At 47.5% G+C, this 27,971-nt stretch overlaps 1 protein-coding gene across 1 annotated transcript in view; it reads left to right on the forward strand.

Annotated features, from left to right (window-relative positions):
• The first annotated feature begins 8,448 nt into the window (after positions 1 to 8,448).
• The window catches only part of eif2s3 (eukaryotic translation initiation factor 2, subunit 3 gamma), a 39,783-nt gene continuing 20,260 nt past the window's right edge, over positions 8,449 to 27,971 (forward strand). Inside the window, exons 1-7 of the mRNA XM_038802226.1 lie at positions 8,449 to 8,621; positions 14,456 to 14,519; positions 17,535 to 17,662; positions 18,587 to 18,708; positions 22,792 to 22,886; positions 23,971 to 24,129; positions 26,509 to 26,643. Coding sequence (XP_038658154.1) covers positions 8,553 to 8,621; positions 14,456 to 14,519; positions 17,535 to 17,662; positions 18,587 to 18,708; positions 22,792 to 22,886; positions 23,971 to 24,129; positions 26,509 to 26,643 — 772 coding nt within the window. The 5' untranslated portion in view covers positions 8,449 to 8,552. The remainder of the gene's footprint in view (positions 8,622 to 14,455; positions 14,520 to 17,534; positions 17,663 to 18,586; positions 18,709 to 22,791; positions 22,887 to 23,970; positions 24,130 to 26,508; positions 26,644 to 27,971) is intronic.

A 27,971-nucleotide genomic window follows, 5' to 3' on the forward strand; every position in this document is an offset into this window, starting at 1 on the left:
TCCGGACTCGCCCTCCGGCTCCGGCCTTGCCCTCCTGCTCCGGACTCGCCCTCCTGCTCCGGACTCGCCCTCCTGCTCCAGACTCGTCCTCCCGCTCCGGCCTCGCCCTTCTGCTCCGGACTCGCCCTCCGGCTCCGGCCTTGCCCTCCTGCTCCTGCCTCGCTCCTGCTCCGGACTCGCCCTCCGGCTCCGGCCTTGCCCTCCTGCTCCGGACTCGCCCTCCTGCTCCGGCCTCGCCCTCCTGCTCCAGACTCGCCCTCCCGCTCCGGCCTCGCCCTCCTGCTCGGGCCTCGCTCTCCTGCTCGGGCCTCGCTCTCCCGCTCCGGCCTCGCCCTCCTGCTCCAACATCACCCTCCGGCTCCGGCCTCGCCCTCCTGCTCCAACATCACCCTCCGGCTCCGGCCTCGTCCTCCTGCTCCGGCCTCGCCCTCCTGCTCCGGCCTCGCCCTCCTGCTCCGACCTCGCCGTCTTGCTCCAGCATCGCCTTCTCACTCCGGCCTCGCCCTCCCACTCCAGCCTCGCCCTCCTGCTCCAGCCTCGCCCGCCTGCTCCAACATCACCCTCCTGCTCCGACCTCGCCCTCCCGCTCCTTCTCGCCCTCCCGCTCTGGTCTCGTCCTCCTGCTCCGGCCTCGCCCTCCTCCTCCGGCCTCGCCCTCCTGCTCCGGCCTCGCTCCTGCTCTGGCCTCGCTCTCCCGCACCGGCCTCGCCCTCCTGCTCCAACCTTTCCCTCCCGCTCCGGCCTCGCTCTCCCGCTCCGGCCTCGCCCTCCCGCTCCGGCCTCGCTCCTGCTCTGGCATCGCTCTCCTGCACCGGCCTCGCCCTCCCGCTCCAGCCTCGCCCTCACGCTCCAGCCTTTCCCTCCCGCTCCGGCCTCGCTCTCCCGCACCGGCCTCGCCCTCCTGCTCCGGCCTCGCCCTCCTGCTCCGGCCTCGCTCTCCCGCACCGGCCTCGCCCTCCCGCTCCGGCCTCGCCCTCCCGCTCCAGCCTTTCCCTCCCACTCCGGCCTCGCTCTCCCGCACCGGCCTCGCTCTCCTGCTCCGGCCTCGCCCTCCCGCTCCGGCCTCGCTCTCCCGCTCCAGCCTCGCCCTCCCGCTCAAGCCTCGCCCTCCCGCTCCAGCCTCGCCCTCCCGCTCAAGCCTCGCCCTCCCGCTCCGGCCTCGCTCCTGCTCTGGCCTCGCTCTCCCGCACCGGCCTCGCTCTCCTGCTCCGGCCTCGCCCTCCCGCTCCGGCCTCGCTCTCCCGCTCAAGCCTCGCCCTCCCGCTCCAGCCTTGCCCTCCCGCTTCAGCCTCGCCCTCCTGCTCCGACCTCGCCGTCTTGCTCTGGCATCGCCTTCTCACTCTGGCCTCGCCCTCCTGCTCCGGCCTCGCCCTCCTGCTCCGACCTCGCCGTCTTGCTCTGGCATCGCCTTCTCACTCTGGCCTCGCCCTCCTGCTCCGGCGTCGCCCCCCCCCCCCCCGCTCCAGCCACGCCCTCCTGCTCCGGCCTCGCCCTCCTGCTCCGACCTCGCCGTCTTGCTCTGGCATCGCCTTCTCACTCTGGCCTCGCCCTCCCGCTCCAGCCTCGCCCTCCTGCTCCGGCCTCGTCCTCCTGCTCCGGCCTCGCCCTCCCGCTCCAGCCTCGCCTTCCCGCTCCGGCCTCGCCCTCCTGCTCCGGACACGCCCTCCCGCTCCAGCCTCGCCCTCCTGCTCCAGCCTCGTCATCCTGCTCCGGCCTCGTCATCCTGCTCCGGCCTCGCCCTCCCGCTCCAGCCTCGCCCTCCTGCTCCGGCCTCGCCCTCCTGCTCCGGTCTCGCCCTCCCGCTCCAGCCTCGCCCTCCTGCTCCGGCCTCGCCCTCCCGCTCCAGCCTCGCCCTCCTGCTCCGGCCTCGCCCTCCCGCTCCAGCCTCGCCCTCCCGCTGCAGCCTCGCCCTCCTGCTCCGGACTCGCCCTCCTGCTCCAACCTCACCCTCCGGCTCCGACCTCGTCCTCCTGCTCCGGCCTTGCCCTCCCGCTCCGGTCTCGCCCTCCCGCTCCGGCCTCGCCCTCCCGCTCCGGCCTCGCCCTCCCTCTCCAGCCGCGACCTCCTGCTCCGGCCTCGCCCTCCTGCTCCAACCTCGCCCTCCCGCTCCGGCCTCGCCCTCCCGCTCCGGCCTCGCCCTCCCTCTCCAGCCGCGACCTCCTGCTCCGGCCTCGCCCTCCTGCTCCAGCCTCGCCCTCCCGCTCCGGCCTCGCCCTCCCGCTCCGGCCTCGCCCTCCCTCTCCAGCCTCGTCCTCCGGCTCCGACCTCGCCCTCCTGCTCCAACCTCGCCCTCCTGCTCCAACGTCACCCTCCGGCTCCGACCTCGCCCTCCTGCTCCACCCTCGCCCTCCTGCTCCAACGTCACCCTCCGGCTCCGACCTCGCCCTCCTGCTCCAACCTCGCCCTCCTGCTCCAACGTCACCCTCCAGCTCCGACTTCGTCCTCCTGCTCCGGCCTCGCCCTCTCGCTCCAGCCTCGCCCTCCGGCTCCGACCTCGTCCTCCTGCTCCAGCCTCGCCCTCCCGCTCCAGCCTCGCCCTCCCGCTCCAGCCTCGCCCTCCAGCTCCGGCCTCGTCCTCCTGCTCCAGCCTCGCCCTCCTGCACCGGTCTCATCCTCCTGCTCCGGTTATGGGGAGAAGGTAGGAGAATGCGGATGAGGAAAATATCAGCCATGATTGAATGGCGGAGCAGACTCTGTGGGCCAAGTGGCCTAATTCTGCTCCTAAGTCTTATTGTCTAAGAATGTTGTTTGTCACTTATCAGCCCAAGCATGAACATCGTCCAGGACTTGCTGAAAATGGGAACAGACTGTTTCAATATCTGAGGAGTGGTGATTGATTCTGAACATTGTGTAATCGTGATTAAACATACCCACTTTTGACCGTTAGATGGAGGGAAGGCCATTGATGAAGCAGCTGAAGATGGTTGAGTCTGGGACGCTGCTTTGCAGCAATGTCTTTCGACTGAGGTTATTGGGCTCCAACAAGCACAACCTTCCATAGTGCTATGTATGACTCCAACCAGTGAAACGTTTCCCCCTGATTTCCACGGAATTCAATGTTGCAATCCTTGATGCCACACTTTGTCAAATGCTGCCTTGAAGGACAGTCACTTTCACTTCTCCTCTTGAGTCCAGCTCTTTTGTTCATGCTTTGACCAAGGCTGTAATGAAGTTAGGAGGAAAGTAGCCCGAATGGAACCCAAACTAAGCATTAGTGAATTGGTTATTGCTGTGTAACGAATACTTTACAGGAATGTCGACCATACCTTCTATCGCTTTGCTGATGAACAAGAGGATTCTGATGGGGTGGATGTGATTGGTCCTGCTTTTTGTGAAGTGACATAACTGGGCAAATTTTCACATTGTCAGGTAGGTACAAATATTGTAGCTGTACTGGGCAACAGCGTGGCAAGGAGCACAGACATTTCAGGAGCACACGCCTTTACTGTTGCTGGGATATTGGCTGGCCATTACCCTTTGCAGTGTCCAGTACCTTCAGTCGTTTCTTTTTTTAAAAATATTTTTATTGACATTTTCCGACTTTAACAGTATAACCGTTTAACATAATAATAATAATTGGTTATCGTCACAAGTAGGCTTCAATGAAGTTACTGTGAAAAGCCCCTGGGCGCCACATTCCGACGCCAAGACTCATGGGCGGGATTCTCTATTGGCCAACGCCAAAATCGGGAATGCCGATTGAACGGAGAATAGCTCCCGACGCCGAATTGACGGCAGGTGCCGGTTTGGTGCCGAGTCACGATGCTCCACTCCCTCCAAATTGGCGTCATTACTACATTTGCATCTTATTAGCAGGCCCACCCATGATGCTCTGCCTCCGATGGGCCGAGTTCCCGACGGCGTGGGCCACTTGTGGTGTCAACAGTCGTGAACCTGGCATGGTGGCTGCGAAGAGGGCATATGGACAGTCTCCAGCGCCGCTAACAGTTGTGCCGCTGGCCTTCTGACAGGGCTGGGGTGAGTAGTAAGGGGTTGCCGGGAGATGGGCTATGGTATCGGGGTGGACGGGTACACAGTCCAGCACAACTAGCGCTATCTTTTTGGGTGCAATCTGTGCGTGTGTCGGGGTGAAAGTATATGTGCGGCTGCAGCTTGTCAGCCCTGCGTGTGTCCAGCACGGACCCGGCGATTCTCCCACCGTTTTTCAGGTGTTCCGCAGGTGTTTCACGTGGCACTGGTGCTAGCTCCTCACCGGTAGCGGAATCGGTGCGGGTATGGCACCGATCCACCGTTGGCTTCAGCATTTAGCTGCGAGGATCTGGATCGGGAGTATCTGGTTGTAGAACCCCTGAATTCAGCCAAACCAGAGAGGGCCCACTGCCCCGCCAGACGTGACCGCCATCCCAGGGACCAGACCCATTACGTGGATGATGACGATGATGCCTATCACCAACTACATTGCATGGCTTCACCTCGGGTCGACCCCATTCAGCTGTTGTTGCAGGTGAACAGGCATTTCATCTGCATGGAGCTGGTCACGGGTGCGGCAGCATCCATGGTCAGACGCCGTACCTTCGACTAGATCCGATCTCCAGATTCTTATCCTCTGGGACACCAACGCCCACGTCGCTATATACACTGGAGAACTGCTGGAAATTGCGGGTACCTCCATGGTCCTAGTCAAATACGGGCAACAGATCGCACACTTCCATAAGTAGTCATGCATGGCAACTGTCCGAGTTTGTTGGGACGCGACTGGCTGCACCAACTCCGATTGGACTGGCAAAAGATTTGCCAAATGTACCCACATGGCCCTGAGGTGATTCTGGCCTGTCCGTGTTTCAGGAGTTAGGCAAAATCAGAGGGCCCGTGGCCAGCATCAGCATTGACTCAATGACTCAACAAGACATTTCCGCGCCTGATCTGTCCCATGTGCTTTGCAGTCGAAAGTGGACGCATTAGTTGGAAAGTCTCGAAGGTTTGAAGAGAATCCTCCCCGTCGTTCTCCAATTGAATGGCACCGGTCGTACCAGTGATGAAGCACGATGGCTCCGTTTGCCTCTTTGGGGACTATAGAATGATGGTTAACCGCATCTCCAGTTTGGATCGATACCCCGAGAGTCTGTATGCCAAGCTTAGTGGGGGCCGCTCACTTTCCAAATTAGACATGAGCCACCTCCAGCTGACTTTGGCCCTGGATCCCAGGCGATTTGAGACTATCAACACACACTGTGGGCTGTTTGTGTATGCACAACTGCCCTGGCGCGTTTCTTCCGTGAGTACCATCTTCCAAAGGGTGATGGAGGACATCCTGCATGGACTCCTAAGAGTAGCGGTATATCTCGATGTTTTGACCATGGGTTGTCTGACGCTGAGCATCTGAACAACCTGACCGAGGTACTCTGGCATTTTGAAGAGGCTGGGATTGGCCTCCGCAGGGAGAAAAGGTGTTTTCGATGCAGCCGAGGCCACCTACCTGGGTTTTCGTGTGGATTGGCATGGGTTGCATCCCGTGGAAGAAAAGGTACAGGCCATTCATCATGCCCAGGTACCTAACTGTCCAAAGGATCTAAGCTTGTTTTTGGACCACATAAATTACTATGGCAAATTTATTTGAAACCTCGCCACGATATTGGCCCCTCCTCCACCATCTGTTTAAAATAAGGTCAACGTTGGGAGTGGTCCCGGGCCCATGGGGCGGTCTCCACTTCGGTCAAGAAGCAGCTGTCCTCCTCCTGTCCACTGACCCACTTTGACTCATTGAAACCACTTTTGTTGATGTACGATGCTTCTCCCTACGGGGTCGGGGCCGTGTTACCCCACTGAATGGGTCAGAGCGCCCCATTGCTTTTGCATCTCGGACGTAGGCGGATACTGAAAAGAACTACGCACAGATTGAAAAAGAGGGTTGGGGTAGTATTTGGGGTGAAAAACATTCCACCAGTATGTCTATGGGAATCCCTGCAGCGTCTTCACCGATCACAAACTCCTGTTGGGGTTATTTGAGGACCAGGCAAATAACCCCCATCGCCATGGGCATCACGGACTGTGTCATTCTGTGGGGAACGCACGTGGTGGTCCCCAAGTGCGGATGCGCATCGCCTCCACAAATGACGCCCAGGGGTGTCAAAGAAGATGTTAGCCTGTAGCTATGTATGGTGGCCAGGCATTGATGAAGACATAGAGAAGGTGGCCCAGCACTGCACACAGTGCCAAGAGCATCAGAAATTGCAGCCAGCAGCACCACTCCACCATGGGAATGGTCAGGCATCCTTAGACCCGCCTCCACATAGGGACCGTTCCAAGGGGCGATGTTTCTCATTGTCGTGGATGGCCACTCAAAGCGGATGGAGGTCCATAAAATGCAAGTAACGGCAGCTCGGGCCACCATCGACAGGCTGTGGCAATCTGTTAGCACACATGGGATACGGGAGGTGCTGGTCTCGGACAATGGAACAGCTTTCGCAGAGTTTGGGGCATTCATGACCGTGAATAGCATACAACCCCTGCATACAGCCCTGTACCAACCGGCATCAAATGGATTAGCGAGCGGGCGGTCCAGACGTTCAAGCTCAGAATGAAAAAACAGACCTTGGCTTCCTGGGAGGCTTGACTGGCGCGGTTAATCTTTTGCTGCCGGACGATGCTGCACCCAATGACGGGAGTGGCGAGGGTCGCTCTGGTCGAATTGCTGATGTATCGCTTCCTTCGCATTCGGTTGATTTTGGTTATCCCGGACATTGGTGGGAAAGTCCACCTGGGCCAGGTCAGGGGTTGACGCAGGCTGGTGTCTGTCCTTGCGCACATTCGCTTTGGGAGACCTAGTGCATGTCCGCATCTTTTGTGAAGATGCCACGTTGATCCTGGGTGTCGTGTTAGCCCAGATGGGCTCAGTTCATAGAACATAGAGTGCAGAAGGAGGCCATTCGGCCCATTGAGTCTGCACCGACCCACTTAAGCCCTCACTTCCACCATATCCCCGAAACCCCTCCTAACCTTTTTGGTCACTAAGGGCAATTTAGCATGGCCAATCCACCTAACCTGCACGTCTTTGGACTGTGGGAGGAAACCGCAGCACCCGGAGGAAACCCACGCAGACTCTGGGAGAATGTGCAGACGCCGCACAGACAGTGACCCAGCAGGGACCCTGGCGCTGTGAAGCCACAGTGCTATCCACTTGTGCTACCTTGCTGCCTCATCGAGTACGGGCTAAGTGGCGTGAGTCTATTCGATATGTGGATCACCTCTGTGGGCACATCTCTAACACACCAGATCCAATTCCAGAGGTTCCAGACCAGAACCGACCGCAACTCGCCTTGCCACTTCCAATGCAGAGACCCGCTGTTGGTCCCAGTTATGCCAGCCGTGGAGAAGCCGGATACGGACAGCGAGGATGCCGTGATGCAGAACAAAGTCCCACAAGCTCCGATTCCAAGCCCAACATTGACATATTGCTACTGCCGGAGTCCATCATGTCGGTGCCCGTGGCTGCCTCCATTCCGCCGACCTTGTCCAGACATGCAATTGTAAAGAAAAACAAAATTTATTTTATTTAACGGGTTAACTATTATGTACTGCTCTAGTAGTTCCCCAATGGGTCTTCTCTAGTCGGTGCCGAGCTCCACCGAGTAGTGGATCATCCCTGCACTGTGAGACCCGTGTGGGCTATAACAGGCATAAAGTGGAAATTGTTCAGCAATGACTATTTTACATTGGTGTCAATGTAAAATTGGGGGGGGGGGGGGGGGAGAGTTATAACGCTCGCGGAGGTCACAACAAAAGAACTATCAGATTTCCCGTGACCTCCATAGATTATGAGCGTCCCTGGTAATGGGATGGGGGCTTCCCCTTAACAAGGGACAAGCTCACTCGTATAACCCCGACCTGAGGCAGACCCTTCGTGGACTGGAGATTCTTGTATTATATAAAAAATCTTACTTTTGTTTTCTACCTACTTCGCCTATGCATGCTACTTTGGCAAATTCTAGTCAGGGTCAACAAAGTGTTGGAGCTGAAAAGATTGTTCTTTGCTTTCTGAGCACACGTGAACTGCGTGTTAGGAATTTCACACCAATGTAAAATTGCTGAACAATTTCCACTTTATGCCTGTTACAGCCCACACGGGTCTCACAGGGTAGGGATGATTCACTACTCGGTGGAGCTTGTAGAATACAAACTTTAACCCTGAACACAGTTTATGCGCCTTTGCATATAGTCGGCCAGTCAGGCACCGACTAGAGAAGACCCATTGGGGAACTACTGGAGCAGTACATAATGGTTAACGCGTTTAATAAAATATATTTTGTTTTTCTTTACAATTCGGTGTGAACGCCTTTCGTTGCCCCTTGCAAAAATGCCCCAGTTTTGTAGATCTGTTGCTTCTGGGAAAATTGCTTCTGTCCTGTTAATACTTCAACGATATTTTCCAATTGGGTGTGAAGCGGTCGCTGTATTTTGTTGCCCTGGAGGGGGCGCTAACACTGGCGCCGTTCCTGCCGCCGCCGGAAGGGCCATCTTGCGGTGCCGCTCGGGTCTTGTTGGCGTTGGAGGGTTGCATCATTCTGGGAGCGGCGGTTGGGCCCGGGAGCAAGATGATGGGAGACGAGGCCGGTGTGACCGTGGGCCAGCCGCACCTGGCCAGGCAGGATCTCAACGCGCTGGTCAGTGCTGGGCTGGGGGAGCGATGCAGGAGGGGCTCAGCCAGCGCAGCACATGGGCCACACGCGGGCTTGGCTGAGCGAAGGCAGGCGGCGCGTTTCTGGAGGAGTAGCAGCAGCAGCAGCAGCGTGTGGCTTTGAGGGGGAGACTCTGCCTCACCTGGAGCTGGATAGGCCCGGGTTCCCAGTACCCCGCTCACCCCCCCCCCCCCCCCCCCCAAATAGATGCTGCATGCAACCCAGAGCCTGGGGTCATTTGTGACCCTGGACCCAGTTATTTTATTCTGTACGGGGAGCAGTCTGTCACCCCCCCCCCCCCCCCCCCCCCCCAAAACACAGCGAGTGACCATGTTCCACCCTCTGGTTCTCCAGTTCTTAATTTGTAAAAAGGGGGCTGGCTGTAGGAAATTCTGAGGGTGGGTGTGTACAAATCTTCGGCGGCAGGACAACTGGGGAAGGTGGTTTATAAACACGGGTGTTCCCCCCCCCCCCCCCCCCCCGTTGTGCAGAAGCGTCATAGTGGACTAAACATCGACTCTCACTCCACATACCACCAGACCTGTTGAGTTTTCCCAGCACTTTCAAATTGATCAAACTTTGCTTTGGCTGGAGTGTGTGCCCGATTCCAGACACCAAACTGGAGGAAAGATCTCTCAGCCTTCGAGGGAATGCAGAAGACAGTCATTAGGGTGGTATCAGGGATCAGAGACATTTCGTATTGGGAGACTGAAGAAACTGGATTGTTTACTAGCGAGAAGGTTAACAGAAGATTTGGTAGAGATGTTTGAAATTCTGAATGATTTTGGCAAGAGTAAATCAGGAGAAGCTGTTTCCATTAACAGAAGGATAGGTAACCAGAGGACACATGTGAACTGATGGTTTAATGTACCGCTCATTCTTTTTTTTAAATTTAGAGTACCCAATTATTTTTTTCCAATTAAAGGGCAATTTAGCGTGGCCAATCCACCTAACCTGCACATCTTTTGGTTGTGGGGGCAAAACCCACGCAAACACGGGGAGAATGTGCAAACTCCACACGGACAGTGACCCAGAGCCGGGATCGAACCTGGGACCTCAGCGCCGTGATACCGCTCATTCTTTTGCCTCTTTCTCCACACCAAGTTATGCTGCTTTGGAATGCAGTGACATGGAGGATGGTGAAGCAGTTTTAGCAGCAAATTTCAAAAAGGGGATTGGATAAATACTTGACGGGGGGAACATTGCAGGGCTTTGGAGAAGGAGCAGCAGAGCGGGACTAATTGGATAGCTCTATGAAAGAACTGGTACAGGGACGATGGACTGATTAGCTGCTTGCTTTGCTGTATAATTCTATCAGTTGTATGTTTGTACTAGCTTTGCCAGATCAGATATTGAACCTGCAAAATAATTGACATTCAATTAATTGATGGTCGTCTTTGAATGATAAGTAGGGGCTGGTTTAGCACAGTGGGCTAAACAGCTGGCTTGTAATGCAGAACAGACCAGCAGCGTGGGTTCAATTCCCATACCAGCCTCCCCGAACAGACGCCGGAATGTGGCAACTAGGGGCTTTTCACGGTAACTTCATTGAAGCCCTACTTGTGACAAGAAGCGATTATTATTAAATGCTGTTGGTGTTTCATTGCTTTCTCAGTGTAGAAAATATATTGATAAATCTATTGTTGCCAAATATTGAAGCAGTTTATTAATTTCAGATTTTTCATTCAAGCTCTGAGGAATTATTGTTTCAGTTATTATTTGTCAACCAGAGCTGTTTGGTTGATGTAGATTGATCAATTTCATTTTGGTAAGATGGAGGTATGAAGACATCTTGAAAAAACATGTAAACTGGGAACATTCCTGATCTACTGGAATGGCAGAACAGATATGCTTGAGGAATTGAATGGTCTATTTCTGTTCATCTGACGTACAGTGTAGGAATTTTCTTCCTTTGCACATTCTCCCTGTGTCTGTGGGTCTCACCCCCACAACCCAAAGATGTGCAGGGTAGGTGGATTTGTCATGCTAAATTGCCCCTTAATTGGGAAAAAAAATTGGTACTCTAATTTATATATTTTTTTAATTCTTTCTAGTTTTGATTTTAAGCATCTCACTGATACTTTTGTCAGAATTTGATCTGATATCTCTCGATACAGTTGGAAACATCCTACTCCTTTAATGTCCAATTTTCAAAATTCTCCAAGTGTAACGCCTACTTGGCAAACTGGGCTTTCAGTACGATGTCATTCTTAATTGTATCGGCCACCTGGCAAGCACCTATTTCAGATTTCATGAGGATCTAATTCTAGTAGATTCAGTAAGATCTCCTGTGAAACCCATGATGATCCTGTGAATGTGAAGTAAATTTATATTTCTGACACATTTCATACATAAACCAACATCTCAGCACTTGGCAGAGCAGAGTGGTGAAGTGCATGGCAAGCGTGAGGGAAAAAAGGAATAAACAAAAAGTTTGGGAATGGTGCTAGCAGCAGATGATGAATTTATTTTGGAAGACTGAGGGATAGGGGATTGAACTCCAAAGGGAAAAGACTTGATGGGTGAAAGGGCCTGCCAATGAAGGAGCACAGGAGTCGATAACAAAATAAACTGGTGTCAGAGGCTGCATGCACAATTTTAGTAATCTCCAGCTTTTGAGTAGTCATGCAAGACCTGGCAAAATTTGAAAACGAGGAATGCGGCTCATTTTGTGCCTCCATCAGCTTCCTCTTGTCCTTGATGGTTTGCTTTATATGCAGTAATCCTTCATATTCACTGATGAGCACTTGTCACCCAAGAAAACTATTGCTCCATATTTTCGTGAGTTCATAAGATATAGGAGCAGAATTAGGCTACTTGGCCCACCGAGTCTGCTCCGCCATTTGATAATGGCTGATCTCATCTTGGTCTTTAACTCCACCGTCCTGCCCATTCTCTATAACCCTTCAACCCGTTATGCATTAAAAATCTGTAACTCCTCAAGTCACAGCATCCACTGCACTCTGGGATAACAAATTCCACAGATTCACAACCCATTAGGAGGAGTATTTTCTCCTCAACTCCTTTTGTTAATGTGCTACCTCTTATCCTAAGGCTGTGACCTCTTCTAGAATACCCCACAAGAAGAAGCATTAGCTCCATGTCTACTTTATCCATACCTTTTATCGTCTTGTATACCTCAATTTGACCTCCCCTCATTCTTCTAAATTAGTTTAGGCCTAAACTGTTCAATCTCTCTTCATACAACAAACCCCTCATCTCTGGAATCAACCTAGTAAACCTCCTCTGAACTGACTGCAAAGCCACTCGATCTTTCCTCAAATAAGGAGAACAAAACTGAACTATACAATGCCTTGTATAGTTGCAACAACGTTTCCTTACCTTTATACTCTGTTCCCTTAGCAATAAATGCCAACATTCCATTCGCTTTCTTTATTTGCTGTAACTGCACGCTAGTTTTCTGTGACTCGAAGACCCAGCTAACGGAGCACCTGAAGTCTCCCCATTTAGATAATAAGTTGCCGTCCCATTTTTCTGACCAAAAGGCATGACCTCACAGTTATCCACATAAAACTCCATCTGCCACATTTTAGCCCTCTCCTAACCAAAATAAGCTACTTTCGTAGGCAATATGAGGCTCACTGTGAACCATCAGTATGCCAATCTCATCTTTCATGTGGATGTAGACGGTGGCTACATTCTTAAATATATGATTCTTATTTGCTGTAGCCTTAATCTGGTCCTCATGTAGGCACATCAAACATTTGTTTCAGGTGGGGTATAGGGGGAGATCGAATAATTCTGTGCATCTGTATGCTCAAGTTAACAACTTTCTTTCACTCAGTAACTTTAACTTCAGTGTCCTTTACAGAGGGGAGAGAGGCAGCATTAATCACAAGCTTGCTGAATCAAAAACAACTTTTTTTCGTTTCAGGCATATCCCTTCTGGAAGATTTTATATATGAACAACTTATAAAAAGGACGATTGATAGAAATAGGGGAGGAAAAAAGTACACAAGAAAAAGAGTAGAATGAACTGGAAATTGATTAGGAGAACCGGTGATAATTGTATCGGACAAAAGGAGGCACAAAGAGAAAACGAAAAAATATAACGAGACCCAGTGAATGTGTATGATACACGCCAAAACGTTTATGGCTGGCTCATTAATGTGAATGCAGTTTGCCCATTGAATGCAGTGGCTGATAAAGCCAGGAAATTAGCACTTAGTCACAATTAACTTATCATAGGATTTTTCTGGAAACTGGCTGACTCGGTTTATTTGTCTTCAAAATGAACAGAGCACATAAAGTGCTATAACTGGCAACTTTCAAATTAATGTTAATGGCTAATGATTGTCACATAAAATCATAGAATCCCTATAGTGCAAGGAGACCATTTGGCCTAACGAATCTGCACCGACCCTCCGATCGAGCACCCTAACCAGGCTTCCACCCTGTCCCTGCGACCCTGTAACCACACTTAGCCCGCACATCCCTGGACACCAAGGGGCAGTTTAACATGGCCAATCCACCTGACCTCATCTTTGGACCGGATGGAAACCCACGCAGACATGGAGAGAACGTGCAAATTCCACACAGTCACCCAAAGCCAGAATTGAACCCGGGTTCCTGGTGCTGTGAGGCAGCAGTGCTAACCACTGTATCACCATGCTGCTCAACTTGACCATTAAAAGTGTTTATGTTAAATGGTAGTGACTATGGTTAGAGAAGGAAAACATGAAAACCTGACAAAACAGAGCAGGTTCTAAAAGTCTGGTGGTAAAAATAGGCATGTTCAAACCTGGGTTGCGGATCACACTGCCAATAGTGTACCTGTGGAGGGGGGGGGGGGGGGGGATTTCCATCCTAACTACCAATCCACTTTCTCTGCTCTTCTGGAAGCACAACTTTCCCGTCTCTTGCTTTGCCATTGCCTGCAGTCAAAGAAAAAAATAGACCTGATATTATGGTCCAAATAGTTATGATTAGTTGGCTACAATCTGCCCAGTAGCCAGATTGGTGCTGTTCACTTAGCTTGCTAATGCACTGTCTCCATATGGTTAGCAGATAATTTGGGGATGTAATTTTTTGGAAAGAGAGACCAAAAAGAAAGTGACAGTCCACCACTAACAGCTAGTTGGGGTTGATATTTGAATACTGTAGTGAAACTCAAAATTGTCATGCCTTTTACAAATATATTCACATTCATTGTCAAAGTATAAGTTTGGAAGGGTGAAAGGTGTTAGGAAATATGCTCGCTGCCAATTGCTAGGTGCTTAGCAAGGAAGAATAGTCTGAAATATCACCAAACCTGTTAACAGTCAAACTGAAGTTTGCAGCTCTAAAGTTGGAATCCCAAATTGGGCATTTCTATTTTGTCCAGGTTTTACCTGAGGATGACAAAGGATAATGTGCAATCTCTATGTGTTTTACTAAAGTTGTTTGATGTGACATGGTCAGGAATTCATATTTCCTGTGACAAAAGCAAAATACTGTGTATACTGGAAACCTGAAATAGAAGCAAAAAATGCTGGAAATACACAGCAGGTCTGGCTGCATCTGGAAAGAGTTAACATATCAAATCTGATTCGTCAGAACTGAAGGAAGGTAGAAATGTGGTTGGCTTTATGCTATTAAAAGTGATGGGTGGGAGAACAAAAATAATGTTTTGTTTAGATGGTGGGAGGGATTAAATAACAAAGATGTCATCAAACAAAAGGTAAGAGAGTGGCAATGGTTGTAGTGGAGAAACAAAGCACTTGTCCAGAGTCAGTGTGATTGGCAGAATAATGAACAGATTTGTCCAAAAGAAAAATCCTGAAATATTTGATTTGTGATCCAGTGCTTCTGTTTTACAGGATGTTACCAAATTAACACCTCTTTCTCCTGAAGTTATCAGCAGGCAAGCTACTATCAATATAGGTGAGTTATTAAAGCCTTTTGGCTCATTCTTGGTTACCTGAATGTTCATTTTCAACTGGAGGTAGATGCTTGTTTTGTACATTGTGTTCGAGTTGGATTTTGAAGACTGGGTAGTCTAAGCAATTTCTATCAATTGAACTTGTGGCGCAAAATTTTATGACGGATATCTTTTAAATTCTTTCTAGTCACAAGTCTTCAAGTACATGTATTTGCTGTACCTTAAATATAAAAAAGGTTCTGCAGATTGTGATGAAAAAGTATTATGTGCAATTATGTTGCAAGTTGTATCTGGAAACTTTCAAAAGGCATTTTCACTAGTGCTATTTAGATAGTCATTTGAATATTACTGAAATAAATACTTTTTGTTGAAGCTTTTTTGTTTTGCACTCATCAGGGTAATTCACAAGGAAAGTTTAGGGGCAACAACAAATTTGTACTGTATGAGAAGAGAGTGCTGATTTGTTAGCAAGTGGATTCTAGTGGGCATGTTGCCATGGAGAATGCACCAGTATAGTTAGATTATATAGTTAATGATTACCTCTATTTTCCACAAATATTTTGTGCCCTCTAAATAAGATGTATAGTTTCAGAGTATTATGCTGTGAATCTGTACAAAATCTAATTTCAGCCATCAGAATTTAATCTTTTCGGTCTAGGCAACATTTGAAAACAGAAACAAGAGAATAATGGCAACGTGATGCTACACAATCCCATTTGACAGATTCAGAACCTTTTTGGCAAATCGTGTAATGATTTCAATGAAGAATATAAAAATGTGTACAATCAAAGTACAAGGCCAAATTAGACTCTTCAGAGCTGGGGGGGGGGGGGGGGCTATTCTTAAAAAAAAAAGGCAGCATGGTGGTTAGCATAAATGCTTCACAGCTCCAGGGTCCCACGTTCGATTACCGGCTGGGTCACTGTCTGTGTGGAGTCTGCACGTCCTCCCCGTGTGTGCGTGGGTTTCCTCCGGGTGCTCCGGTTTCCTCCCACAGTCCAAAGATGTGCGGGTTAGGTGGATTGGCCATGCTAAATTGCCCGTAGTGTCCTAAAAAGTAAGGTTAGGGGGGGGGGGGGTTGTTGGGTTACGGGTATAGGGTGGATACGTGGGTTTGAGTAGGGTGATCATTACTCGGCACAACATTGAGGGCCGAAGGGCCTGTTCTGTGCTGTACTGTTCTATGTACCATGGTACATGTTTAAAAGAGAAATCCCTTACAATAGATCAAAACAAAATTAAATCTTTCCACTGCTTTTTATTTTGGTTGAAGCTTTGTCTCAAGTATTAGACAACCTGCAATGATAAATATCATAACTCTAAACATTGTCCCAGAGGAAACCACTTGGTCTTTGCACCATTTACAATTATGAATGGCAAATATCTATTCAGTTGTAAGCATCTGAGCAACTTGGAAGTTGGCTAACAAGTTGGACAATGAAAAATCTAGTGAGTGGAGAAGCCCAAGTTGGTTTTACAATTTTATGGTATTAGAATTAAGGCTGCAAGATGACAAAGACTGGGACCTAAATCTTCAAGGAGACATGTCATTTAGGAAGGACATGAAGCTAGGAAAAGATAGAGGCTTAGCTCCGCTAAGTAAGGATGACATTACATAATAGCATGGATAGAGGACTGTTACCAGGAAGCAGAGAGTGAGGATAAATGGGTTATTTTCAGGATATCAAGTTGCAGCGAGTGGGGTGCCACAGGATCGTAGAATCCCTCCAGTACAGAAGGAGACCAATTGGCCCATCAGGTCTGCACCGGCCCTCTGAAAGAGCACTCCATCCAAGCCCACTCCCTTGTCCTATCCGAATCACCTCTTCACCTAACCTACACATCTTTGGACACTAAGAGGCAATTTTGCATGGTCTTTCCACCTACCCTGCGCATCTTTGGATGGTGGGAGAAAACCGGAGCACCTGGAGGAAACCCATGAAAACACGGGGCGGGCGGGGTGCAAACTCCACACAGACAGTAAGCCAAGGCTGGAATTGAACCTGGGTCTCTGGCGTCATGAGGCAGCAGCGCAAACCACTGTGCCACCCTGCCGATCAGTGGTGGGGCCTCAAATATTTTCAGTTTGTATTAATGACTTGGATGATGGAATTGAATGTGTGTTTGCTAAATCTGCTGATATAAGATAGCTAGAAAAGTAAGTTGTGAAGATGACATAAGGAGTCTGCAAAGGGACATGAATAGGTGGGCAAAAAACTGGCAGATGCAGTATCATGTGGGAAAATGTGAACTTGTCCACTTTTGCAGGAAGAATAGAAAAGTAGCATATTATTTAAATGGAGAGAGATGCAGAGGTACCGGGGGATCTTGGATGTCCTGCTATATGAATCCAGAAAAATTAGCATGCAGGTAGAGCAAGTGATTAGGAAGTCAACTGGAATGTTGTCATTTATTACAAAGGGGTTGCAATATAAAAGTAGCAATCTTTTGTTGGGTGTTGGTGAGACCACATCAAGAGTACTGTGTGCAGTTTTGGTCTCCATATTTTAAAAAAGATATAAATGAGTGAGAAGCACTTCAGAGAAGGTTCACTTAATCGATACCTGTGATGTAGGGGGCATGACATGAGTTATCCTGTGAAGAAAGATTAGACAGGGTGGCCCTGTTATCCATTGTAGCGTAGAAGATTGTGAGGCCATCTTATTGACACATATAAAAGATGTTAAGGGGACCTGAAAGCATGTTTTCCTTTATGGAAAAGACCTGGAAACACAGTTTTTAAAATAAGATGTCTCCCATTTCATTTGGCAACTTAAAATTATAAAGAACCTTTTATGTTAAAAGTCTCATGGCACTTTACAATAGCATAAGAAAATGGGCACAGTAAATGAAGGGGAAGAGATCTGACTGGATTGCATTTTTGGCTGCTCAGTTAATCAAAAAATAATAATTGGAATTTTTTTTTTAACTAAACTTGAGTTCAGATTTTGACGTATGTTGTGTACATAAACCATGCAGTAACTTAACTTGTGTTCCAACTAATTGTTTTCCCTTAGGCACAATTGGTCACGTAGCCCATGGAAAGTCCACTGTAGTTAAAGCTATTTCTGGTGTTCAGACTGTCCGATTTAAAAATGAACTGGAAAGAAATATTACTATCAAGCTGGGATATGCCAATGCAAAGGTAAAAGAAATGAAGAGCAGTGCATAATTCCAGCTTTGTAGTTCATGTTCAGTTAAATCGCCCTGTGTTTGATTTAAACTGTGGGGCTAAATTGAAGACTCCCAACAATCTGATCAGCAAACCCGCAGGTGCAAACACCCAAACTTTTAAGAACCTCCTTTGGCTCTCTGCTGCTCAGTGGCTGAGTCCTGCACTTTGTCTGGAAGAACTCTGCACACTGCAAGCTGGTAGATGTCCAGATGAATGAGACCATGAGGAACATCTCAGGAGTAATCCAGTCAACAAACACAAATTGGCTACCTGTGCTCTGCAGCATTGCCTCACTGGAAATCTGTCTTGTAGATAGCACAGCACTATTACTAGAAAGGTGCACAAAAATCTGGATCTGCCATTGGTAGAAGACAGCACCCACCCACTTAGCAAATGCCTCCTCTCAAGGTGGCCAACCTGCCCAAGCTAGGCAATTCTGCTGCGGACCTGTGGAAGGACCTATGGCATAACGCCAACCGTATAACCCGGAATGAATATGTGCCCTGACCTGTCTTTCAGTCGCATTCTCACTGCTCTACACCAGGCTGATGAGGCTGCCAAATAGCTGAAGAATTTAAAATTTGACATCTAGCTGTTCATCAGTGTATACAACAGCAGTAATACAGTATGACAATCTTGTTGACTTGAAGCCTTGACTTGTTTGCCTTTGTTATTCAAAGTGCAAATAATTGATGGAACACAAATTGATAAACTATAGTCTTAAATTGTTTAATTTTATTATGAAAGATATCCTAGTTTCTGTGAATAAGGTCAATAATTTGCTGGTATTTAACAGGTTTTATTTCAATTACAAAATCTAGTCATTAGCCTTAATTGCTGGCTTTTATAAAACTTTAAACTTTTTCTGTACTCATTTAGTTCTAATTTTTTTAGGTTTACAAACTTGATGATCCCAGTTGTCCAAGGCCTGACTGTTACAGGTCGTGTGGTAGCAGTACACCAGATGAATTCCCGTCAGATATTCCTGGAACCAAAGGAAATTTCAAGCTAGTCAGGTTGGTGCAATCTAGATGAAAGATAGAGATAAGATTTAGCATCTGTGCACTCATGAGAATTATTTTGGACACTTAAGTCTTACAATATTTGGTTTGCATTGACTACATCTGGTAACATTTTACAGCAATTTTTGCTAGCCGTTGCAGCTCTCTGGGACGACAGATAAAAACTTCCACCATGCTTTTGGAATTTTTTGATAACATATTGCTGGCCTGCAACATTATATGAGTACACAGAATTTGTTTACATTTTATGGTTAAACTGACATTGAAATGTTTACAGACATCAATTAGTGTTCAGTGGTTTGCTCCTAAACATAAGCATGTATCCTTCCTATTTAATTTTTCTTTTTAAAAAAAAACCTTTTAATGAAATAAGTGATAATTAGCGTTGCTTATTATCTGTACTAAATTCGCTTTCTGAATTACTGCAAATATCCAATTAGATCTGTGACATTGTAAATGGTTTTCTATTTTCTAACTCATTAGCTGCTCAAAAAAAATCATCAGTCTAGTCTCCTCTCTAAAGACCATGAACTTGCACCTTGCAAATCCATGTCCATCTTTGAGAAAGAAATGTAGGACAAAATTGATTGGCATTTAGAAAAGTATGGGTTGATGAATGAAAGTCAGAACAGATTTGTTAACGGCAAATCATATATCAATATAATCATGATCTTTGAATAGCAGAGAAAGTTCTTGGGGAGCAGTGCCATTTGGTCTTGTCACAGAGTCAAAGAGTTTTACATCAATCGCCTCCCTTCCCTCCCACAGTAACCTGGGAAACATGTCATCTGGCCCCTGGGGAGTTTGTTTTGGGGGGGGGTTTAATTGGATAGCTCTAATAGTCTCCCGTTTGTACCATTCTATGATCTTTCCTGCAACTCTATATTCAAATATGTCCAATCGGGTTTCTGCCCCCTCATCACTGAAACAACCCTAATCACAATTTTTTTTAAATAAAATAATTTTCAACAAATTTTAACCAACAAAAGGGAAGAAAAGAGAAAAAACAGTAACCCCCCCCACCCAAATACAGAAGCAATAACTTAACAAATATAATTAATTAACATGGAAACAAATACACATACCCAGTAAAGAACACCCCCACCCCCGGTTGCTGCTGAAATTGACCACCCCCTAATGCTCCGTCAGGAAGTCTAGAAACGGCTGCCACGGCCGGAAAAACCCTTGCACCGACCCCCTTAGGGCAAACTTAACCCTCTCCAGTTTGATACACCCAGCCATATTGTTGATCCAGGATTCCACGCTTGGGGGCCTCGCATCCTTCCACTGCAAAAGAATCCTGCATGCGGGCTACCAGGGACGCAAAGGCCATAATACCGGCCTCTTTCGCCTCCTGCACTCCCGGCTCTGCTGCCATCCCAAATATTGCGAGCCCCCAGCCCGGCTCAACCCTGGAACCAACCACACTTGACAGCGTCTCCGCGACGCCCCTCCAAAAGCCCTCCAGCGCAGGGCATGCGCTGTGGGTGTGGTTTGGTGGGCTCCCTGACACACCTGTCCTCTTCCCCCAATGAACCGGCTCAGCCTTGTCCCAGTCATGTGCGCCCTATGCAGCACCTTTAGTTGAATCAAACTAAGCCTCGAGCAGGAGGAGGAGGAATTCACCTTCTCCAGGGCATCCACCCACGTTCCCTCATCAATCTCCTCTCCCAGCTCCTCCTCCCACTTATCTTTCAGCAACTCCACCAAGGCCTCCTCCCCCTCCTGCATCACTTGGTAGACTGCCGAGATCCTCCCCTCACTGACCCACGTCCCTGAGAGCACCCTGTCCTGAACCCCCCTTTGCGGCAACAGTGGAAACTCCGCCACCTGCCGCCTAACAAACGCCCCAATCTGCATGTATCTAAAGGTGTTCCCTGGGGGGAGGCCCAACCTTCCTTCCAACTCCTCCAAGGTCGCAAACTTCCCATCGAGAAAGAGGTCCCCCATCCGCCTGATACCTGCCCTGTGCCAGCTCAAAAACCCTCCATCCGTCCTCCCGGTGGTTCCCCCGTATCGGGGACCAAATTGAAGCCTTCACCTCCCCCCTATGCCGCCTCCACTGCCCCCAAATTTTGAGGGTAGCCACCACCAGACTCGTAGTATACCCTAATCACAATTGGCCATCACTGTGTCCAAGGTGCACTGTTTTCTCATCCTCTGTAGCCTTTAACGCATGATCACAATGTATTTGCTCTACTGTCCAGTTCAATAAGATTGTCCTTAATTCAGCTCTTATCTGACCAGTTCCCAATTGATTCTTGTCCTGACTCAACCCATTGTGTCTTGAGTTCCCACATGGATATGTCACCTCAAACCCGACTTTCCAGCTCTGTCTTGGCCATTTTCCACCCATATATTTTCTCTGCAAAATTCAATACTCCATATTCTATACAATACTGTCCCTCACCTCACTCATACTTTAACCTTATTATTGTTGTCTGACATTTTTTCCTGATCACCTAGTTCTCCAATTTAAAACAAATTCTTTTGCCTTATTTAAACTCTTAATGATCTTGCTCCTCCCATCTGACCTCTTCCAGCCTCAGAAGTTCCCTGCTGTACACCACTCCCTTCACTGTGGCCTCCTGTGGCATCTCTTTGACCTGCCTTGCATTCAGACATCTAGTCTCTTTGTTCTGGAATTTCTCTCTCTCTCCTCTTCTTTCTTTCTCTCGCTCTCTCGCTCTCTCTCTCGCTCTCTCTCTCGCTCTCGCTCGCTCTCTTCTCTCCCCCCCCCCCCCCCCCAAGCACAATCTTTCTCTGTCTTTCCCCCACCCCTATCTAAGATCTTCCTTAAAGTCCAGCTCATGAACCATGTATTTAATCACCCAACCTGATATTTTTTTTAGTCAAGCTGTCATTGCCAGCATGCATAAAACCTGGTCATCGTTCAATCTTGGGTTGACAAATAGCTGGTAATATTCGTGCCAGGCAGTCCCCATCTCCAAAAGAGGGAATCTCCTTGATTTTCATTGCCATTTCCCTCACCGAATTCCCCATCGGCAAAAACCTGCCGGGCACCATGATTGGAAAGATAACTGGATCATCCATGTAAATATGACTACAAGTGCAAACCAGAGCTGGGAATTCAGCAGCATATAACCCACCTGACTCCCCAAATCCTGTTCTCCATCGAGAAGGCACAAGGAAGGGGTGTGATGGAACACTCACCACTTGTCTCAATGACAACTCACAAGCTCCAATAATACTTGAGCTCAAAAGCATTCTGGACAAATGAGCATACTTGATTGGTACTCCGTTTGCCATCTTAAACATTTAGTCACACCACCACTGGCACACGAAAGTAGCAATGTGTACCATCTACAAAGTGCACTGTAATAAGGCTCCTTCGAAAGCACCTTTCAAACCTGTGGCTGCCATCACTTATAAGAACAAGATCAGTCAGCAGGAACACAGGAACATCCCCACCTGCAATTTCCCCTCCAAGCCACACAAATCATCCTGACTTGGAAATATATCGCTGTTCCTTTGTTGCCACTGCATCAAAATCCTGGAATACTCCGAGCACTGTGGAGGTAACTACACCACATAGACCGCAGTGCTTCAAGAACGCTGCTGATCATCATCTTCTCAAGTACAATTAGAGATTAGTAATAAATGCTGGCCTTACCAATGGCACCCACATTTTATAAACAAATATTCAAAAAACATTTTTTGTCAGATCACACCTGTTGCATCTTGGACCATTTCTCTGCATTTGTTTAAATACAAGTTACTGTTTGTGATGTTGGTTTAAAAAAATAAACATGGAAATATCTTGCTCATAATTATATATTACTGCTATGGAATTCACTAAACTCTTTGATTTTTAGGATTTTGTGACTATCCTCGGAGTTCCAATGATGTGATTTTAAAAAATGTTAGTAATTTATGAGGTATTACTTGTGGTTTTCCTTCAGTCACACGTTTTAGATTTTTCATTTGTCTCTATGGTCAAACAGTGATACGTAAGAGTACTCCTTTGTCCATTTCTTACTTTTCGATGGGATGTAGGGGGAGAAAAGTCGACTAAATTAAGCGACTTTTTAAAAATGTTGTTTTCCTCTATTATAGGCATGTATCTTTTGTGGATTGCCCAGGACATGACATCTTAATGGCTACTATGTTGAACGGAGCTGCTGTCATGGATGCAGCTTTGCTATTAATAGGTAATTGGAACAGTGACCTTAGTTATCACCTGCAGAATGTTCTTGGTTTCATGATTCTTAATTGTTTCTGTATTCTACTCTGAATGCAGAGTCCTTGTACAGATCCTTACGATTTAAGCAATCCTGAAAAGCACTGCCTTCGCTTACTTCACAAAGTTCATCCCACCTTATATTTTGCTTGTGTAAATTGTCAGGAGTGAAGGATTAGATCTGGTTTACACTGCCAATAACCATATTGGCTCGCTGAGTTAAAACCATATCCATAAAGTTATAGAATAGAAGCTGTCATTGGATGACCATTCGATCAAGTATCAGGTGACAGCATTTTTCTTTTAGAGAATGCACTTTGTGATTAGATAGGTTTCTATTATGAATAATCGAATAATTTCTTGTGAAGAGACTCAAGTTCTTTTCTAAATCATCTTGAAGGCTAAATGACTTGTTCAGTTGCGAGAGAGATCCTAGGTCCCTTCGGTATTTAAGAATTGGCCCCGTCTAATAGTGATGTCTAATTTTTGAAAGTGTGGCTCAGTGATGAGGTGCTTTGTCTGGATGCTGTTGATTCGTGAGGGTCGAGAAAAGTCCTATCGATCCAGGCCTAGGTTGTGTATGGTAATTAGCCAGTCAAGTGGCGAAGCCCCTGCAGTTACATCAGCAGTGTTACCTAAGGAAGTGAATAAGTTAGCTAGATGTCCTACTCCTAGCGCTACATATGTATGAATGGCAAGCAGTAAAGAATCAAACTAATTTGTAGTGACCCGAAAGAGGTCATGAGGGCATTTAATTCAGTTCTTGGGGTCATGCTTATCAGGTTAAAGTGTCAACGTGTGGGAGGTATTTGAAATTATACCTTTACGTAGACATGCTTCTTTCCTGTCCATCCCCAGAGGTCTATAAATGTATCGTTTTTGTGATAAGCTAATATATTATATTTCAGTTTGATTACAGCTTATGCCTAATTTCCCCCCCCATTTTAAATTTTAATCCAGTGAGTATTGAAGTGGAAAAATAAAATATCGAGAATTAAGAATTGTTAACATTAATTCTATTATGTAATGTTCATGCTTCTTTCTCTCTTTGTCAGCTGGTAATGAATCTTGCCCTCAGCCTCAGACCTCCGAGCATCTGGCTGCTATTGAAATCATGAAATTGAAACACATTCTGATTCTGCAGAACAAGATTGACCTTGTAAAGGAAAGTCAAGCAAAGGAACAGTATGAACAGATACTTGCTTTTGTTCAGGGTAAGTTGGCTCTGAATGAAACTTGAACAGTTTTTACTTGTTTGATTTCATGAATTGTAGAATGATACAGCACAGAAAGAGACCATACCTGTGTCTGCTCTTCGGTAGATCTATTCAATTAATCATACTTTCTCTTCCCCTGTAGCCGTGTCAATTTTTCAATCCAACCCGTCCCACCCCAGCACCCTTGAAATTGTGCCATTTAATTTGGTTTTAGGAGCAAGAATTCAAGGCAATATTTCAATTTGTGTGTCTGCTTATGATATTTCATCTGTGTGTCTGCTTATTTTACCAGTTGTCTGTGTCCAACAGAAGTTTTATGATCATTCGCATTGCTTACTACATTGCCAAGTTTTGCACTACCTGCAAAATTTGAAACTATATTGCCGAGTCCAGGTCATTAATATATATCAAAAAGATAAGTAGTCCTTGTAACAACCCCTGGGAAATACCACTGTATACTTCCTGGCATCTAACAAACTACTTCAGCTCAGTCAGCTGGACAGCTCGTTTGTGATACAGAGCGAGGTCAACAGCGTGGGTTCAATTCCCGTACTGACTGAGGTTATTCATGAAGACCTGCCTTCTCAACCTTGCCCCCTGCCGAGGTGTGGTGATCCTCGGGTTAAATTACCACCAGTCAGTCTGGTAATAATAGCTTCGTTGAGAATTTGGAGGCAGTTTCGCCAACGCTTCGGGTTGGGGGCAGGGTCAAGGGAAATGCCGATTCGGGAGAACCACAGATTTGAGCCAGGGAGGTGGGATGGAAATTTTCGGAAATGGGAGGAGAAGGGGATTAAGACACTCAAAGATTTGTTTCTTCGGGGTCGGTTTGCAGGATTGAAGGAGCTGGAAGTGAAGTATGGGCTGAAGCAGGGGGAAATGTTTAGATATATGCAGGTTCGAGATTTTGCCAGAAAGGAGATATAGGGGGCAGCACGGTGACGCAGTGGGTTAGCCCTGATGCCTCACGGCGCCGAGATCCCAGGTTCGATCCCGGCTCTGGGTCACTGTGTGTGTGGAGTTTGCACATTCTCCCCGTGTTTGCGTGGGTTTCGCCCCCACAACCCAAAGATGTGCAGGTTAGATGGATTGGCCACGCTAAATTGCCCCTTAATTCGAAAAAAAATGAATTGGGTACTCTTAAATTTAAAAAAAAGAAAGGAGATACTGACGACAGGGGGACTGGAGAAGGGGGTAGTGTCAGCGGTTTACGGAGCTATTTTAGAAGAGGAGAAGGCACCACTGGAAGGGATCAAAGCAAAGTGGGAGGAAGAGTTGGGAGAGGAAATGGAAGAGGCGTTCTGGTGTGAGATGCCCCGGAGAGTGAATGCCTTCACCTCATGCATGAGGTTGGGGCTGATGCAGCTGAAGGTGGTATATGGAGCACACCTCACGAAGGCGAGGATAACCCAATTCTTTGAAGGAGTAGAAGATGTGTGTGAACGTTATGTGGGGGCCCCCGCTAATCACATTCATATGTTTTGGTCCTGTCCAAATTACTGGAAGGAGGTTTTTCGGGTAATTTCTAAAGTGGGGCACGTGAAACGGCCCAGGCCCCCGGGAGGCCATATTCAGGCTGTCCGACCAGCCAGGGTTGGAAACGGGTGCGGAGGCAGATGTTGTAGCCGTCGCCTCGTTGACCACCCGAAGGCGGATCCTGATAGGTTGGAGAGCAACCACTCCATCCTGTGCCCTGGCACCCAAAACAAAGTGGGAGGAAGAGTTGGGAGAGGAAATGGAAGAGGAGTTCTGGTGTGAGGTGCCCCGGAGAGTGAATGCCTTCACCTCATGCCTGAGGTTGGGGCTGATGCAGCTGAAGGTGGTATACGGAGCACACCTCACGAAGGCGAGGATGACTGCCCCTTAATTGGTAAAACAAAATTGGGCACTTTAAATTAAAAACAAAGATAAGTAACCCACATCATTAATTTTAAATAATCATTGAGTTTATTCATTTAATATTAATTTGAATACATTGAGATACTGCAATTCAGGCTGAGGGGAGCCGGAGTCTGACACTTGTCTAGACATTAGCAGCATTAGGGTGGCAGTTATGGGAAGCTGTTTTACTCCGTATTACTGAAAGACAAAATTGAGATGATACGATACACATCTTAAATTACTAAAGCTTATTGAGCAATAAAACATAATTTGTTTTTAACAAATCCATGCTGGCGTCGTCCAGACTTCATTCAATTTCAATTTTTGGATTTTTATTATTTTCACTCGGTTTCAATTTTTCAAGTTTTCCCACTAGTGACATTTTCTGGACTGATTTATCCTTCCCCTTTTCTTAATCAGAGTGTAATGTTTGCTTTGTTGCTGATGTACTCTTTGGATTTATCGCCTAATACCTTTTCATGTCTTGATGTGCAGGTACAGTTGCAGAAGGGGCACCAATTATTCCAATCTCAGCACAGCTGAAATATAACATTGAAGTAGTATGCGAATATATTGTAAAAAAAATTCCAGTGCCCATCCGAGACTTTATCTCTGAACCAAGGCTAATTGGTAAGTGGTAACTGGTTCTTTAAAATGTTGAATTCTTTGTGATGCTTTTTGAATCCGATACATAATTTCTCGCAAGACAAAAGATGCACAGGTTAGGTGGATTGGCCATGCAACAATTGTGCCCCTTAGTGTCCAGGGATCTGCAGGTTAGGTGGAGTTACAGGGGTAGGGTGCGGGAATGGGCCTCGGTGGGGTACCTTTTCAGGGGGTTGGATGGGCTGAATGGTCTCTTACAGTGTCAGAATTCTATGACGTTTAAGTATGCAAACGTTGAAATTCTTTTCATGCTATTTTCTAACTCATTGGAACAATTGTCTTTACTTGCACTGTGCAATATACTATAGATGCAACACCACTCAAACCATTACTTTTACATCTGGAAGTGCTAATTTTTTACATGTTACCGAGCACTGCATTTGATCTCCTGCCTGTGTTAAGTTAACTGATTTCAAATGGATTGGCAGTAGGGGTTTCGCAATTGGCCATAACATTCCAGGATGAGTGGAGGGAAAAGTCAAGCAGACTTTTCTGCTGGTGATCAGATTTGATGCTAATGTGCGAAGGGCCAAATCAAGCTAGGATATAATGTCAGTCACTGTAAAATGCACTGGAAGTATCAACCTTTTTGCTTCTGAGGACCCCTTTTTTGTCTTGGATGAGGGAGTTGAGGAGGTCATCTGAATCTTGGAAGTTAAGTTGAAATCCAACATTTACATAGAATTTACAGTGCAGAAGGAGGCCATTCAGCCCATCGAGTCTGCACCGGCTCCTGGAAAGAGCACTCTACCCAAGGTTAACACCTTCACCCTATCCCCATAACCCAGTAACCCCACCCAACACTAAGGGCAATTTTGGACACTAAGGGCAATTTATCATGACCAATCCATCTAACCTACACATCTTTGGACTGTGGGAGGAAACCGGAGCACCCAGAGGAAACCCACGCACACACGGGGAGGATGTGCAGACTCCGCACAGACAGTGACCCAAGCTGGAATCGAACCTGGTGCCCTGGAGCTGTGAAGCGATTGTGCTATCCACAATGCTACCGTGTTGCCCCAAAGATGACATGCACAATGGAGTAATAGAGTTAATCCTTTGTAGCAGACTCCATTATCTGGTACCAGGTATGGGTACAGTGCTATAGGTTAATTGACTAGCCTGACATATCCCTGGGGTTTGTCATTAGGGGCTGTCATTTTTAACCATTCAGTTCCACATAACTGTGCAACTTAATATCCTAGCACTGAAAGCTTTCCATTGCTAGATCTGATACGCTGTACTTTTGACCAGTTAAGCTTTAACAATAGCCTAATAGGACTATGTTC

The sequence above is a fragment of the Scyliorhinus canicula genome, chromosome 7 (genome assembly GCF_902713615.1).
Source record: "Scyliorhinus canicula chromosome 7, sScyCan1.1, whole genome shotgun sequence".
Lineage (NCBI taxonomy): Eukaryota > Metazoa > Chordata > Chondrichthyes > Carcharhiniformes > Scyliorhinidae > Scyliorhinus > Scyliorhinus canicula.